The following is a 16,557-nucleotide window of genomic DNA, read 5'->3' as shown; positions in this document are numbered from 1 at the left end:
TTAAAAGACAATCACAAACCCAGGAAGGTTAATCCTTCAGGTCAGTCTCCAACACATTCTAGCAGTGCAGAAGACTGAGGTGATCAAAAGGGTTTTATAGAGCCAACACTGGAAGAGCAGCCATCTTGTAACTGCTACTGTGAACCACTGGGCAGGGAATCACAGCAGAATCGACACCCAAATGTGGTCTGGCGAGCCGATGACGTTACAAGAATAAGGAAACCCTCTATCTGATCAATTAAACCATTAAGCAGATAAAATAGGAGTGAAAAAACCAGTGCTGTGTTGTTGTACTTGGATGCCACTAGAAGCCATGTTTCACCCAAGCAGGAACTGTGGAGTCGCCTGACTCATGCTGACAGCTGGCATTCAAATGCACCGCGCACCTTTCGGTCTGCTCTGGAGCCTGGAGATGGGGGTGGAAGTGTGCAGGTGAATAGCTGAGCTGGAGCAAGTCCTGGCACCCAGCTCCACACAGCTGTGTTTTGTTGCAGAGTCTGCTGCGATTTCAACATTATCATTGCTGCCTCCGTGGTGGGAATTCCTCTTGTGCTTTAGGTCCATTAGCACTGAGGGGGAGAGAAGTAAATAAATACAAGTCAAGGAAAAATAGCATTAGGAGATTTGTATTTATCTGCTCATACAAACATGACAAGCAGGCACAAAGAAACTGCACAACAGAGGCGCTAGTTTTGCAAGCTTTTCCATAAACAGTTCAGTATTGGATGGGAAATTTCTGCCACCAGTTTTTCAATCGTGTGCTCTCTGTGAAGTGTGGGAGTGACAAGGGCTGCTTAGTGCCAGTGGGAGGGTTGATATTATACATGCAACAATTACCATGAAGGGAGGAAGAAAAGGAGCAAAGAAATGAATGCAGAAAAGGTGAGGTGTGAAATTCCCATAACATTATTCCTTGCAGGTACATTTTTATGAGCACTTACTTCAGTAATAAAATAGCATATGGAAAGTGCAACAGAACTCGCACTCTTATTTGAAGAGAAATAAATGTTGATTTGGAAATTATCTAGCATGATCTGCATACTAAGCTAATTGCTTTGAAGTTCAGATCTTTGCTGTGGTAAGAGCTCAGTCCTTACAAGGTTAAAACTCTGCTGTTCTTATGATGCTCTGGTGTAATGATTTCTAAATGCAATTCCTGGAATCTTAGCATGAGAAAAACAAAAACTACCTGCTAAAATATTATTTAGATTCCGAAGGCTGACGACATCTTTCCTAGTGATGAGGTAGGTTAATTCATTTCTCGTAATGTGAAAGTAACACTTTAAGGCACACATAAAATAGAAGAAAATTTAAAGTATTTACTATAGGAAACACCTTTAATGAGATGCAAGATTCTCGTTTTCTATTTCTATGGATTACTTGCTTAACTATCTAGTAACTAAATAATGAAAACACAGCAGAGTGCAGTGGTCAAAATGAACAGCTTGCAGACACAATGGACGGACAGTTAGTTTAAAGCACATAGCAACAGCAAAGCTGTATTAGAGAAATTGGCCAAGCTACTGTTGTCTGAGACGACTCCTGGAAGCTGAACTCAGAAACAACGTTTTCTCCCACAGTCTGCGTGGGCTCTGCAGCTCAGGGCTGGCACTTTCTCTCAGAACTGAAGTTTATAGCATGCCTGCAGAGGCAACTACTGGTTAAAGCTTGCCATGCAAATCTATATTTCTAATTGACGTGTAGATGCACTTCACAGCTTCCACAAATGCCAGAATTATTAACTGCCACAGAGACACAATTTCTCTACGGATCCCAAAAATGGGCAGCTGCTGTGCCTGTGTCCTTGGCTGTGCCACTGCAGGACCCCTGCTCAGAGCAAGAAGGGGGATGAGAGCTCATGAGATGCTGAGCTCCCGTAGTGTATTGCCTGTGCTGCACATATTTCCCTAATACAGAGAGGGAAGTGGAACCACGTGCTCATTTCAGAAATGGCTATCAGGCAATAAGAATTCTGGGCAATGGATCCATGATGAAGGTTATTCCCAACCTTAAAAAAACACATCTACTCTCTTTTTCAAAAAAAATAGAAATTAAAAAAAAAAAAAAAAAAAGGAAAATAAAATAAAAGGAATCTGTCAAAACAGAAGCTACAGAAACTGAAACTAGCTCAATTCAAGATGAATTTTCATAGCTGGAAGTGTGAAACCTTGCTAAACAGCAGGCTTGAATGCAAACGTCAAACCACTTTGCAGAGAATAATTTTCCCAGTAGCTTCCACTCTATATTCAAATCTAGACTACTTAAAAGCAGACAAAGATGTTAAAAATCCTGCCATTTTTAGCACTTAGTGGCACTGAATATTGCAAAAATCTCCAGGATTCGAGACTGCTTATATATTAGTATTTTAGCAGAGCTACAACATTGTAGAAAGCATAGCAACAGCAAATCAATTCAACACTTTAACTGGACACGATGCAAGTAGGTGATTGCAAGAAAATATCAAAGCGTATAGCAACTTCACTTACTTACAACATGCACCACAGCCAATATACATACGCAAACTGTATGCCATGAGGTCCCCTAAAATGTGCTGCATTGAAGAAATGATCCACAGTGTGCAATAGTGATTCATCTTCTACAGGAAAACTTAAGTCCATGTTCACTAATCTGTGCTTTTATTTAGAATATTGTAAAGACATGCTGAGTGTTTTTATTAAGGTCTGTGTTCTTTTAAGGCACGTAGGATTTGTTTATTTAAAATATTTTCAGAAGCAAATGAAGGTAAATGCTAAAGAGAAGGTGTTAGAAATATCCCAATTCCGGGAAAGAAAGAGGTTCATTAGGAGAGGATGGGATGTCGGAAGAAGACCAGAACCGCAGCCGACTAGAGATAGACTGATGATTCGATGGAGACTTAGGAGACTTTTCTTTATCCTTGATTTTGCTTCTCAAAAAGGCAATCTTTTTGCGCTGCGCAGCTAAATTGTTATCACCCAGGTAAACCAAAAAGAAGAAGAAGAAAAAAAAAAGTAAAAAACCCCTCGTAAATAAAACTTAAAAGTGTCTTAAAACAGATTCAACTCTACACAACCAGTTAAAACAAAACAGGCTAAACAAACACTAACACATATTTGGAGGATTGATTAACAGGCAGTCAATCATACTTCATCTGATTCAGATTAACACATAGATTCATGCATATACATAAAATATAAACAAGTCCATTAGGAAATCACTGTTAGGTCTCCCAAAATGTTTTCACTTAATTAAGGAAAAAAAAAATAAATCAATTAGGAGTGCATGTTACTTGGCAATAATATAGTGACATTTCCTTCTAGGCTTTAATACTAATGCTCATCATCTCAACATAAGCATTTTTCATACAACATCATGAAGAATGAAGCCCCAGAGACTTTCTTTTATCACTGGCACTCCATGCGGGCCTTGTTCTGTGGACACCCAAGCCCAAATTCCCAGGTTGAGCTCTAGATGCAGGTTAAACACTTAACATCTCCTGGACTCACATGCTGACACACGCACTTTGATTTTAAGAGAATCAACGACCTCAGAGAATTAGAATGAAAAAAGGGAAACGTAAAACCCAGTCAAGACAAGAACTTCAGACAGACACTTGCCATCGTCTATAACAACAATTCTACTGTCCTCAGCTGCTCCCCCTTCTGTTTCACACGCTCCCCAGTGGGAAGACAGGAATTATTATTTAAAGATTAATTTCAAAACTGCTTCTTGAAAAGTATGCCTGGAGGACAATGATCTATATGTAGAAGCTGACAGAAGTGATCTCAATAGAATAAGTAAAGCTCGGGTTATATATTACCTTTATTAAAAAGATCACAGAATATTTATTTTGAGGAGCTTTCTTTTAAATTCCCCTTAATTAGGAACACTTGATCTATTGCATGACCAACTAAATAGAAAAATAAATAATTCTATCTTGCTTACATTCCCCTAGAGTGTTCACAAAAAATCATTTGGACATTTTACATTAAGAAATTCTTAGTTTGATTCAAAGTCAAAACGTGGTGTTGCCCGCCAAACCATTAGACTACAATAAATTAGCATTTTTCAAGTGATTTCTTTTGCATGTGCGCCATCTCCTGGCAGTGGCTGTAAGACCAGCTGTTACCCAGTTGAAGAATAGTTGTTAATGAACCATAATGTTATATGGTCCAGCTTTAAACTGCTTTGTTGCAAAACTCCAGTAAATGAAGCACTTCCACCAGTTTATTCACTAACATGCAATACATTCGGGCAAACTAAAAAACTGTATACAAAAGATGAAGGGAGAAGAAGCAGACAAAATGAAAAAAAAAAACCAAACCAAAACCAAACCAAAAAATCAACAAACTAAACCTGAAACAACCACCCCCACACACCTATTAGTTTACTGAGCTTCTTAGTTTGGGTTTTGGTTTTTTGCTTAGTAGAAATTTTACTTTACCAAAAAACTGTTATAAAACATAATGTGATGAAGTATTAACATATTCTATAGATTAAATACTTGAAAAATATTTTCAAAAAATACTGTTCAGCTCCTGAATTTAGGTTGGGCATTCCTTACCTTTGTTTGAAGAACCCCCCAGGTTCTCTCTCTCTTCCATAGAGTTTGACCCTTGAGAGGTACTGTCCTGAGTCTCGTGTTGAAGTTTCAGTTTTTGGGATGCAGATGGAGAGTTTACAGTCTCTGGGGATTCAGAATGCCATGGAGGGCTTTCTGCTGCTGGTTTCAACCGCTCCCTTGTAGTTTCCTTCTTTGGCTTGATTAGTTTAACTAAGGCTCTGGCTCCAATCCAGTGGTTTTTCCTGATAAAGCAGGTTTTGTGAATGGGATTCATAAACACTACAAGAAATACTCCCCAAAGAAGGTTACAGCTGTGCTAAAGCCATCACACCATCTTACCCTGTTATTCATTTACTGTCATGAATTGGTTGGAAAGAGGCAGCTTGAATTTCACAGAGCTTGAGATCCATTTGTCTCCCAAATTTAAAATTATTTTACAGAAATATTTCTCCAGCATGTGAAATGTGAGAAAGATTACCGTTCCCTCTGCTAGAAACCTAACCACACAGATGGACCCATATAAGACGTTTTAACAGTGTGTAAAGTTATACTACAGGAACAGACTGAGAAGGAAAGAAATGAAAACTGCCTTAAAGATGAAGCCCTTTCTTTGCTAAGTCTATCAGTCAGAACTATTTCTGGTGGAATTAGCTTGGCTCTTTTTTGATGTTCTTAATGTAATTTTTCCAAGTCCCTTCTCCCCGATGGACTGCTTTTCCCTTTGAAAGAGCGGCTCCGGAAGCACCTACTACTGCTTAGTCACCATAATGGGAGTCCATGCCCCATACTAGGGACAAGATGATATTCATCAGGGCAAAGTGGCTCTTTTTCAATTAATACTGTTTCAGATTTCAATATTAAAATAGAGGGCCCCACATGAGGTACTGTGCTCTATATTAACACGACCTCACTGCTTGCAGAGTGAGAGTGAAAAGTGGAGAACACACTGTCCTTATTTCAGATGAAATTTATGTTATTTCCAGTTAAGGAGAGCCCTTTCTCACTCTCACAAATCTATACAACAATAGCAGAACGAAACCCCTATAGGACTTACTTTTTTGGAGTAGGATCATAAAACTTGTACTGATCCATTATCTTCTCTTCAAGTTTTTCCTTATGTCTCCTTAAGGCATTCAATTTGTCACTGTAAGAAGGGAAAAGCACATTCTGAACCATCTGTGTGAAATTAAAAAATTGAAGACTAAAAGCCACCAAGAGAGGAAGGAGACTGAAACATCTTCCTATCGCATAACCTTCAGAATCCTACTGAGCTCATTCACTGTCTGTTTAGGGAGGCAAATGCAAAAGCCTACCAGACTTGCTGATGGGTGATTTTTTTGCAGTAAGCATGAAATGTGAAAGAACAACAGTAGATTGGCACTCACTAATAACTCGGGCAGAGTTTTTTTGGTGGGTGTTAAGACTAATCTTATTTTGTTATTTGAAAATTTGTTTGCTGATTCTTCAGTCTTATTCACAGATCACTGACAACTAGTCAAGGGTTAAGATCCTTGCATAGTTTGAACTTCATGTCTACATGGTAACTGGGTATTTTTTTTCTGTTCTGGTTACTCTGTTGTAACTAGAGAAATAAATAATGTTTGATATTTTAAAGACTGCTTTGGTCTCCTGTGAGCAGTGCCAAAGCACTTTCGGCAGTGCCACGTGATCTTACTGTTTCTTTACTCATTCTTTTATTAACCTGCACAGTGGACATTAGCAAATCTTTTCTAATTCAAGTAGTAGGTCTAATGTAATTCCATAACAGAACTGCCAGACACTTGGACTAATATGCTTAGAGAACATTCTAGCTATAATTCAGCCAGTTTCAGGAAACAATTTCTAACACTTCAACCATGTAATCCAGTACTGAAATAAAATACTGTCAGTAACTTCCACATCATCCTGAGGTACTTAGACTAAAATTCTTGGGATTAAGAACACTTTTCTTCCCTATTTCATACCAGTAAATTTACTGCAGTAAGAACTGGGTATTTTGTAAATGTACTGTAAGTTTAAACAAGGTACCTTACTTAAGCATGTCACCCTGTGCATGGGGGACACAACGATGTATGCTGACACTTGCATCCTCAAAAACAACATGAAAGTAGTATTTCTTCTAATGCAAATGAAAAAAAGTAGAGGACTATGAGTATTTGCTGTTCGTCAGGAATCTAAATATAAAATTGTTCTCACAAGACTTTTTGTTGCAACTCAGCTGTTTTCCAAGCTCTTCAGAAACCTTTGAGAAGTACTACTGGATTTAGCATTCCATCTTTTATAACCAAGTTTTCCACATGCATTCATCAATATGATCTGAAAACGGCTGTGCTTGTCCAGGTGTCTCCTGAACATCCCTTTGTGGTAAGACAACGTGAAGAAATTTTGTAGCTTCTCCCCATTACATGTATCTCCTCCTGAACACCCCCTTTCCTTGAAAGATACTAAATAGACCTATCACTCCTCTGTCTGTTCTCCTACTTCTGATGATTTGTGTTCTGTTTGTCTAGATGAGTTTTTTTAAGTTTCACAATTCAAATCTCTAGTTTTCTTACATGTACTGTTTCTGTTCTTCATGATACTGCTCCTTGTTCTCCATATTCTGCTCCAGTAACATCTGATTCTGCTGGCTCAGGATCTGAATCTGACTCAGGAGATGATGATTTTCTTCTTCCAGATTTCCCTTTAGACGTGACAGCAGCTATTAAACAAGAAAGATTAATCTCTCCTCTGCACCCAGTTCCCTGGAAGTGCATCATAACCAAGCTAGTACAACAGCATAGCAACCTAGGATATGAACTGATAAAACTTCAAAGTATATGGCGGTATTATTATGACCACATAGCTTGACCTTTTATATATAGCGTGCCAAAATCTCCACACAATGAACGCTGGCACATCAAAAGGAACACAGCAGCGTACCTCCCTACAGCTACTCACCTCACAGTGGTTATCCAGTTTGGTCAGAGAAATATCCATGGACTGGTGCTGTTCTTTCAGTTCATCGTAGCGAGCCTGCCAGCGATTCAGCTCCAGCTGAGAGTTGTTCAAGGAAGTTTTCAGTTCTTTAGTGTGTGAATGCAGCCCTTCATACTCTGCCTTCAGCTGGCTGTGCAAGAAATTCACCCTAAACATGAAGAAGCCAGCAGGCTTATGAAGGACACTTTATAGAAAGCACCTCACATTCAAAGACCACAACATCAGCATGCAGCTGTCACTAAATCAAACATTAAGTTCCAAAGACTAACTCCTAAAGACATCTTTATTCTATGCACATAATGAAAGTAGTAATAGCATTATAAATTGCTTCAAATCTACAGAAAAACTGAAAGGGAAATAGATGGAACATAAAACTGCTATTTCCTCAATGTGTAAGAAACACGCCACAAATTTCTGAGGCACAATATATTTAAGAGCATTTGGATATAAAGGCAGCTCTATTTGGCACAAATAAAGAACAATCAAAGAATTTTCTTCCTGATGCATGAAATAGAAGCATCAAAGTGTCCTGAACTGTGAAACGTTGAAATGTTGCAAGATGATACTATGGCATTCTTTTATAGCTTTTGGTAAATCTACAAATGTCTACAAATCATGAAGGCATAAAATTAAATAAATAGGTAAATAAAAAGATAAAGTTCTGCATCTGCTGACAGATGAAGCCTTGCTCTCTGCTTTGTCCCCAGAGAAGCTGAGTAGAAAACATAAAGCTTGAGGAAACCTGCTTTGCAGAGCTCAGCAGTGTTCTCAAGTACATGACAACTGGGACAGCATATGAAACTTTCATGACTGACCTTAATGTGATTTTTCAATATGATTCAATCTGATATTGCTTTAACTTGATATGACCTTGGCCCCTTACTTGTACCAAACTATTTCTGAAAATGCCTTTTTAAGTATGAACAGTAGCACTGAACTGGTTTTAATAGAGAGAGCCCCAACAGGGATACAGGTTGTGGGAGATGGTAGGATTTAGTGCTGCAGTATGTAGCTTTGACATGAGCTAACAGTTACCCAGCGATCATATGAATCAATAGGTCCACTCTTAATAACAAGAATCAAGTCTCTTGGGTATTAACAAATGGCAGCTTTCTCTGAGCAGCAGAAAAGAAACAGCAATGGTAACTCCTAGAACTACAACATATTGTGTAAAAAAACGGTAACGCGGTTCTCCTTGAGGGAAAGAAAAACTGGGTAGGAACCGTTTCATGGACCTCTAAATATTATTGGGGGTTTGAGGTATTTGTAGTTCTACTTAAAGATGAACACTTGGAAACAATTCAGTGCAGAAACACTTGTGAACTGAACCACACAGGGAAGCTTGTTTTCAATGAGCTAAAGTCCCAGGATCAGACCATGTTTGAAGCATCGAATAACAGTATTTGCTGACAGTGTCCATGAAGCTGATAATCTTAAATTAATCACAATTATCAAATTAACAAGATAAAAATTCAGAAAAGTTAATCGACATTAATTAAGGTATTCTGGAGCTATAGTTAACACAACACAGCAAAACAACTGTGTATGTTGCTGCACTGACTTTTTAGTTATACATACAATAATTTATCAAGGTAACCATACCTGTCCAGTTCTTCCCTCAGCTTCTGATTTTCCCCCGTCGTTACTGCATTTGATCTCCTCTCTTGTTGCAGAGCCGCTCTCTCAGTTTTTAAAACTATTTCCAACTCTTCCAATTCTGCTTTGTGTTTCATTAAACTGTTGTATCTGCAAAAACAAGAGCAGCATATTCTCACAGCCTTCATTTAAACATTCTTCTTCCCCTAGTTTAAGATGTTCAAAAGGTAACACCACAATGACCAGGAAGGCATGTTGTTTTTTTTCTTTGTCTGTTGATTGGTTTTTGTTGTTGTTGTTGTTGTCATTGTTCTGGTGTTTTTTTTTGTTTGGTTTGGTTTTTTTGGGGGGTGGGGGTAATTTTTTTTGTTTGTTTTGTGTTTTTTTTTCCCCGTCTGCTTACTTTCATACACATTTGTGTGGTTGAACAGCCAGTAAGGCTGAAGAATTCTGCACTATACACAGAAATTCAGCTTAGTCTGTAAGTCTAACAGGGAGGCTTTTAGGAAAAAAACGAACTGCATTCTTTAAGCAAACTGGAAAGCAATTGCCAGAACCTTATTTCAATTCCAAATTCTAATCATGTGAGTCTCCATGGTGAGTTGGAAACTGCACCATTAAACTGGAATCCCATTCACAAATAATTGCCAGTGGCAAGTTTGAAAAACCTGACTAAAGAGCAGAAAGCAGTATCCAAAAAACAACAAGAAATTGGTGGAATGAGCAACTGTTTATTAGGTAATAATATAATGCATATTAGGCAATATGCATACGTAACAGCATCTCGCATAGGTAATAATCTCCTGCATATTCCAGGCAGATGATGAGGCCAGTATCAGATGATGGCAAAGCACCTGGGGCCAACTCACCTGCTTGGGTAGTTCAACTTGTTTTCTAGTGAGGAACCCAAGAGCCACAGCAATGTTCACGTCCAGGTTCCCTCTGTTCCCTGGTGCACACTGTTTGTACACACATCATTCAGGGCGAGGAGACGGGCAGAGACAGAGGGCAGACGCCATCAACTGCATCTTTAATTTCACCCTCTGGAATGCTGAAATAACAGAGGTGTGGAACAACTGCCCTGACACTTGGCACAGGCATTGATCTGGCAGGCTCAGCCTCCCTGAGCTGCTGCACCACCTGCATTCAGAAAGCACTGCAAAGAACGAGGTGGCTTGAGACCACAAGACAGCAAGCTGTTCTCAGAAGGTTTTCTTTCCTCTGGTGGCCTCTGTCAGGGTCTGTGCCCATACACACACACCAGCAGAAGCCACTGAGGACAATGGTACAGTGAAAATCAAAAGTCATCAGTACATTTTTCCGTGGCTTTGATAAAATGATATTGCCCTGAAATATCCCTGGGCAGATACACCTGTACCAGCCATGGAGAAATACCCTTCTAAGCAATTTTCAAAGAGTAACTAGGTGGAAGATGCAGGATCACTTGAAAAAGCTGGAGAGAACAAACATCATCTATCTGCGACTCTTGTCCCAGCAGAGCTGACTGCAGAACACAGTTACTCTGCAGTCACGAAAACTTCCAAACACAAACAAAAGCAGCAGACAGCACCAAATACACTGACTCCTGCCAACTTGATTTTCTTTCAGGCTACCATTCCCTTCATCCCAGGGTCAAATTACAGCTTGTCCCAAATTCCAGTCCATTGAAGGGCCACACAGAAAAGCACCTGTCTCCTAGACAAAAGCTGCTTTTTGTTATTCATTCCCAGTAACAGCAGTGGAGTTTAATTAACCTTATTTATTTGTTTTTTTCCTCCATTCAGCACCAGGACATTTCAAATTCAATGTCTGTACAACAAACGGAAGAACCTGAAAGCAGAGGAAGGTTTCACATCCAGCTCCAAGCAGGACTTAAGACAGACTGTGTGCCAATCCAGAGTCTGAAAAGACAAACTCCACAGTCAGTCCCTTGGCAGAGATCACCATGGCTGCCTCTGCAGAAACTGTTGGGAATTCTTTTGCTGTTTCTGTATGATAGGGCTAGTCCGCTCATTTTTATCCAAGCTCTTTATTTTTTAAAGAGGGCTGCTTAGAGAGAAGCAGTATACTGGTCCAGTTTTATCAGCTTGGCCCAGCTCCAAATGCTGCCTTTGAGCATGAGAACCCCTGAGGTTGACCACAGCTGCTCCCCTAGGTATTAGGTGGAAGGTAAGAAAGAAGAGACTGTTGGCAAAACTGCAAGTGATTCTGCATGGAGTTTATCACTCGAGCAGGATTTGTGCAACCCAACAAGCTCTACCACCAGGGGCAAGGTTACCCATCCTGTAGGCTATTCAACACATTAATGTTTGCTCCACTTCTTCAAGCATCAGGCACTTGAACAGAGATGTTTTATAAAGATTTTCTTCTACATAAATAAAAATCCTTTTTAGCTCTGACGGAATCCATTCCTAGTATTGAACAATTTTATTACTCTTTACTCCTTTTGGCTTTCACTCTTTCTGCTGCTTTGTTATGAGAAATACTGTGGGTAGGTATTTGTGACTCGGAGAACTTTAAAAGTCCTCAGCTACGACAAAAAGCAAGTGGCAAAAAAAGAACAAAGCAGAAAAATAATTACCAGCCAGCACTGATGACACAATACAACTCACTGCAATATGTAAACCCTCCCCAGCAGGGATTCTGTTTTTCCAGTGATATGAGCTTTTCCAGTCTCTGCAGGATTAGACTTCTCCAGAGTAAGCCACACAGAAACACTAAAGGATCTTCTAGCCAACTATAGTTAATAAGTTATCTCCCCCTAGTAATGTGAAATATGTAAAGCAATTTAAAAAATGCAGCAAGAGTTCAGTCAATGTTCATTGAGATGAACACTGGAAAGACAGGAAACTGCTATTAATGGTGAATGATCCTAACATACTAACTCTCCTTTTCTTGCTGTGTCAAACCCACATATCTGTGATTTGCTGGGCTATGACAGGCCATTTCACCACAGTTACACACAACCCATTATTAAATCCCCACTGCAGTGCTAATACTCTGCAGACAAAGCTGAGGGAGGTTTAATGAAGTTTGATCAGGTGCAGAAAACATTCTGTGGTTAGAATGCATCAGAACAAGCTACACAAACCTTGGGGACCCTGGCTGTGCATGGTGTTAGGACTCCACAAGCTAAAGTTGCTGTAGAATTTTCTAGACGAGCTGCAGACATAGGTTTGAGCAGGAGTGCAATCCCACTTTAAATAACAGAACTATGATTACAATGCTGTCAGCAACTGAGAAAAAACAATTACAGTTGGGACAAGCAAAATCTGTCTCTTAAGACACTGCACAAGCAAACTTCTTGGCTGCGCTGAGCTGCTCTGGGAAGGTTTAGCAGGCGGTGCATTCGGTGCATTCTCGCTGAAGTCGAAAGTGAGATATTTCATCTTCACAGTTAAATGCCTCAGAGTGGTAAAAGAAAACAGTTTTCTTACAGCTGTTTTTCTAACTTTCGCCCCTCTGCTCCCTCAGCCAGCTGAACTGCACACAGCACACGGGGGGGAAAACAAAACACACACACAAGAAGTGGTTGGTCTCTTTCCTCTGACAGGCAAATGGAGACACATGCTGTTCTTGGACAAATCACCTTGATAAGCCTTTTGAGACTGATCTGCTGAGGAAGACGCTGCACTCTTGAAACTGCCAAAATCAACCTGCTTTGAGAGTACAGAAAAGGCCACCATCTGCTCCTCTGCAACATCTCTCGCTGGCAGCCCCCAGTCCAAATTGTTAAAGTTTAAAATGGTGATTTGAGCACTTATCACTAGAGATAACCTAATTTTGAAAAGCCATGTTTTCCTTGGGCTACAACTGTTTAATAATTGGTACTCATCAAGACAAAAAAGAACACAGCAAACCACCTCAACACACTGCAGTGTGATAATCTCACGCAATGCCACAATCAATGAGAACCATTAATCAGTCTGAGAGAGGCTTGGTAAGCAGGAGGAGTGCCTGCGTAATCACTTACAGCTCATTTAGTTGACAGCCGAGCAGCTGTCCTGTCCCACAGCCCTGGTGGATACTTTAATCACAAGAGGTTTATTTCTGCACTTTATCAAAATCTACTGCACATTTTATTGCCAGCTCCTTAGTCTTTGAAAAAGACAAGTTTAACACCAGTTTTTAGTCCACCTGCAAAGATTACTACTAAGTTACTCTGAATGCTCATGGTCTTGCACAGAAACTGAACCTAAATACAGGTATTTTGAGGAAAATCACTGAATTGTACAAGAAAAGTTGAGAGGTAGGCAGAGCAACATTTGTGTAGCAGTACATTATCTGTGTTGTTCAATCCACGCACAATTGTCAGAAAATGACAGTGACCAGAGACTAGACAATACACAGATTACTCTGATTTCACAATTCAATTGAAGGGCCCGAAGCAAAAGCCTTAGACTGTGAGAACTAGAAGAAAATAAATAATACATCACTATCTCATAGTTAGCTCAATATGGCTTCCTTCAGAGAGCCTCTTTTGTCATGAGTTTGATGCCATACACAGTCTTCGATGATGTAAATTTCTCAAGGCACATGCTACTCAAACACAGGTAATTACCTAGGTGACTTGCAGACCTTACTGTATGATTAGAAAAGACATCCCATATAGTGGAACTTCAAGAATCTGTTTTTAAGCTTGCATGTTATTATACCACAGATTCTTAAACTTATTAAAGCCATTTAATCTACTTCTGACAAAGCATCCCCAAGACCCGGACCCATGTTCAGTAAATATTACCAGTCATCTGTGGTCTGCCAGCTTTAAAGGTCTAAAATCTACAGCGTTGCAAATATTTTGATGTAATTTCCTAATGACAGCAAGAATGACAAAATGCTTTTTCAGGGGAAAAATTTATGTAGTTTCCGTTTGTAAGTGGAGACCAACATTTAAGGCTAAAATTGTAACATGGGCACATTCCAGCTACTCTACACCCCTGAGCAGTGAGCGTACCTCTCACCCAGACCTTTGTGCTCCATATCCAGGGTTTTGTGTAGTGTTTTCAGGCAGCTGTGCTGGTTTATTAGCATTTCATATTCTGCAGACTGCCGTTCATGCAGTGAAGCAAGGTGTTCATGGTCCTGAAGCAATGACTCATACTCAGCTTTCAGCTGCTCCTTCTGTTTCAGTAGATTTTCATTCTCATTCTCCTTGGCTGTCTGCTGATTTTGGAGTAGAGAATTCTGGGCCATCAGTGAAGCACTCTGGGAGCTCAGGGTTGAATTTTCTACCTAAAGTTGCTCAAATAAAAAGCAGGCATTACTTATTTACACCTACTGGTACATACAACAGACATAGTAAAAGCTTGTAATTGTATAGAGTCAATCAAGAATGCATCCATTGCTTTGTAGACTTAAGACATCTATGGACAATTTGGCACTATTCTGATATTACCGCTGGTAGGATGCACCATATAAAGCCATGCTATCAGTCTTCTGAAAAGTATCAGGATAATCTCCAAACTGAAAAAACCCACTGTTTTACTAGTAGAAGCTTTCGAGCCTGAAGACCAAGATGAGCTGGAATATTTGCAACTCAACTGCATCTCTGACAATCACGTACACAGCCGAAGTTGTATACAAGTAATGAAAACTTAAGTTCACCCAAACTCAACAAAATTAACTGCACCACTGTGTATGGGGGCAACACTCCTAACAAGTCTGATTTCAGTAGATAGGTAGGGCATTGATTTCATATGTTGCTTATACACTTCAATTACAGGAGAAATAAATAAAAAGAAAAAAGAATAAGAGGGGAAAAGCTTGAGAAGGGAAATTCACATTAAAGAAATCAGAGCTGATCCAATGTTGTCCTTCAAAACTGTTCTCTTTCTCAAGCTAAGTTTATTTTTTTCAAAAATTAATGTTTAAGAGCATCTGTTTTCCACTGGCAACTTTGACATCTTGTTTGACAGTATGAAAATGCTGACTGGAACCCACTGCTACAATGCCTCTTGGGAACTGACTTGTGTCCTCTTCCCTTTTGTTCCAAGGTCTTTCACAGGCATGGCGTTAACAGAATTTAAAAAGCAAAGATCTTTTACTTCAAAAGTGCAGCTTCTAGAACAACACGTCTGGATTTTGCTGAACTGACTTAAAAATTCTCTCTAAATAACTACCTTCTTAATGAAGGTAGCTACAGAACCAATTTTCCTCCTAGCTCAGAGAAATTCAGACCTCAAATTAAACTCCACCTTACAGGCCTCATCATTACATCACGAGGTTGGTCTACCAATACAAATATTTTCTTATTAGCTGTCATCTTCTCCACGCTACTATAATCAAATCCAGTCACTGGCACAGAGGTGCAATGTTGTCCTGACCTGGAGTTTGGCTGTCTGCGTCTGCAGGGCAGTGTTGTGCTCCTGAAGGAAGACGTTTTGCTTCTGTAGTGTCAGGATCTGATTGTTGAAGGAGACATTCTGTGTTTCCAAATGCTTCAGCTGTTCTTTAAGCAACTGCTTCTCAGTATGCAGGGCTGCATTCTGAAAGAGACATGGCATTGAAGGGGTGACAGAAGAAATGAAACAGCTGTCCTGGTCATTTGGAGTCCTCTCAAAGAGGAGAGCCAATTAGTGACGATCATTTGGCAACAAACGTGCAAAAGCTAACTCTTTCCAGCATTAAATGAAGGTAGGACAGATGTTATACACAGGATTAATCCCTGCAATTATGTTACAAAATACATATATAGCATCCAAGTCTCACGCAGTCCTAAAAGATACCTGAGGAATTTGGTAGACTTATGTGCTCCAGAAACCCCACCAGATTCCTCTAAGCAAAATAATCCAGTTCCCAGCAACGCACTCTTGATCACAAGGGGAGTCTGAGATAACATGAAATCAGAGAAGGCTTACATTCCTTTCCAGTTCAATTGCCCTGTCCTTCAGTTTCAGCAGCTCCACAGTAGTTTCTCGGTGTCCTGTTTCCAATTTCTCATTCATTTGGTGGTTGGGAATGTGTTTCTCTGCAGAACACCTCAGTGACTTCTGAGCATACTGCCCATCCTGTTGAGTCTGTTTAAGTGCATCCAAGTCCTTCTTTACCTGTAAAGCCAACAAGCAACAACCTTCAACACTGATTTAACAGTAGGATTTTATTAATAATGATAGTATGCAGTTCCTCTCTTGGAATGTAGGGACGTTAGGTATTCAAGAACCATCACCCTGGCTTCACAGATGGGGAAGCTGAGACACAGATAGGCGGAATCCATGTCTCTTGGCCTCCAGTCAGGTGCTCTTTGACTCAAGCTCACTGTCACCTAACCGTCTGTTCTTAGGTGTGATGTTTCAACAGTAGTCTTCCTCAGCCTATGCTCTCACTGAACAAAGCAGAAAACCACAACGGCAATGAAAAAAACCATGGGAAAACAGAAATCTGCAAATAGTGGTCATGTAAAAAAAAGCCCAAACCCTCCTGTCATGCTCCTGATACAACAA

General features: G+C 39.8%; 1 protein-coding gene across 6 annotated transcripts in view; it reads right to left on the bottom strand.

Moving 5' to 3' along the window:
• Positions 1-16,557, bottom strand: part of CCDC88C (coiled-coil domain containing 88C) — a 99,573-nt gene that overhangs the window by 6,745 nt on the left and 76,271 nt on the right. For all 6 annotated transcript variants that reach the window (XM_065063651.1, XM_065063653.1, XM_065063654.1 and 3 more), the window contains 9 exons: positions 15,976-16,164; positions 15,442-15,603; positions 14,073-14,350; positions 9,125-9,268; positions 7,484-7,670; positions 7,099-7,244; positions 5,598-5,687; positions 4,544-4,785; positions 387-569 (listed from right to left, as the gene is read on the bottom strand). In XM_065063651.1, the coding sequence (XP_064919723.1) occupies positions 387-569; positions 4,544-4,785; positions 5,598-5,687; positions 7,099-7,244; positions 7,484-7,670; positions 9,125-9,268; positions 14,073-14,350; positions 15,442-15,603; positions 15,976-16,164 (1,621 nt within the window). The remainder of the gene's footprint in view (positions 1-386; positions 570-4,543; positions 4,786-5,597; positions 5,688-7,098; positions 7,245-7,483; positions 7,671-9,124; positions 9,269-14,072; positions 14,351-15,441; positions 15,604-15,975; positions 16,165-16,557) is intronic.

This window comes from Columba livia, chromosome 5 (genome assembly GCF_036013475.1).
Source record: "Columba livia isolate bColLiv1 breed racing homer chromosome 5, bColLiv1.pat.W.v2, whole genome shotgun sequence".
NCBI lineage: Eukaryota > Metazoa > Chordata > Aves > Columbiformes > Columbidae > Columba > Columba livia.
The sequence above is the reverse complement of the archived record's forward strand: the minus strand, read 5'-3'. Positions and strand labels throughout refer to the sequence as shown.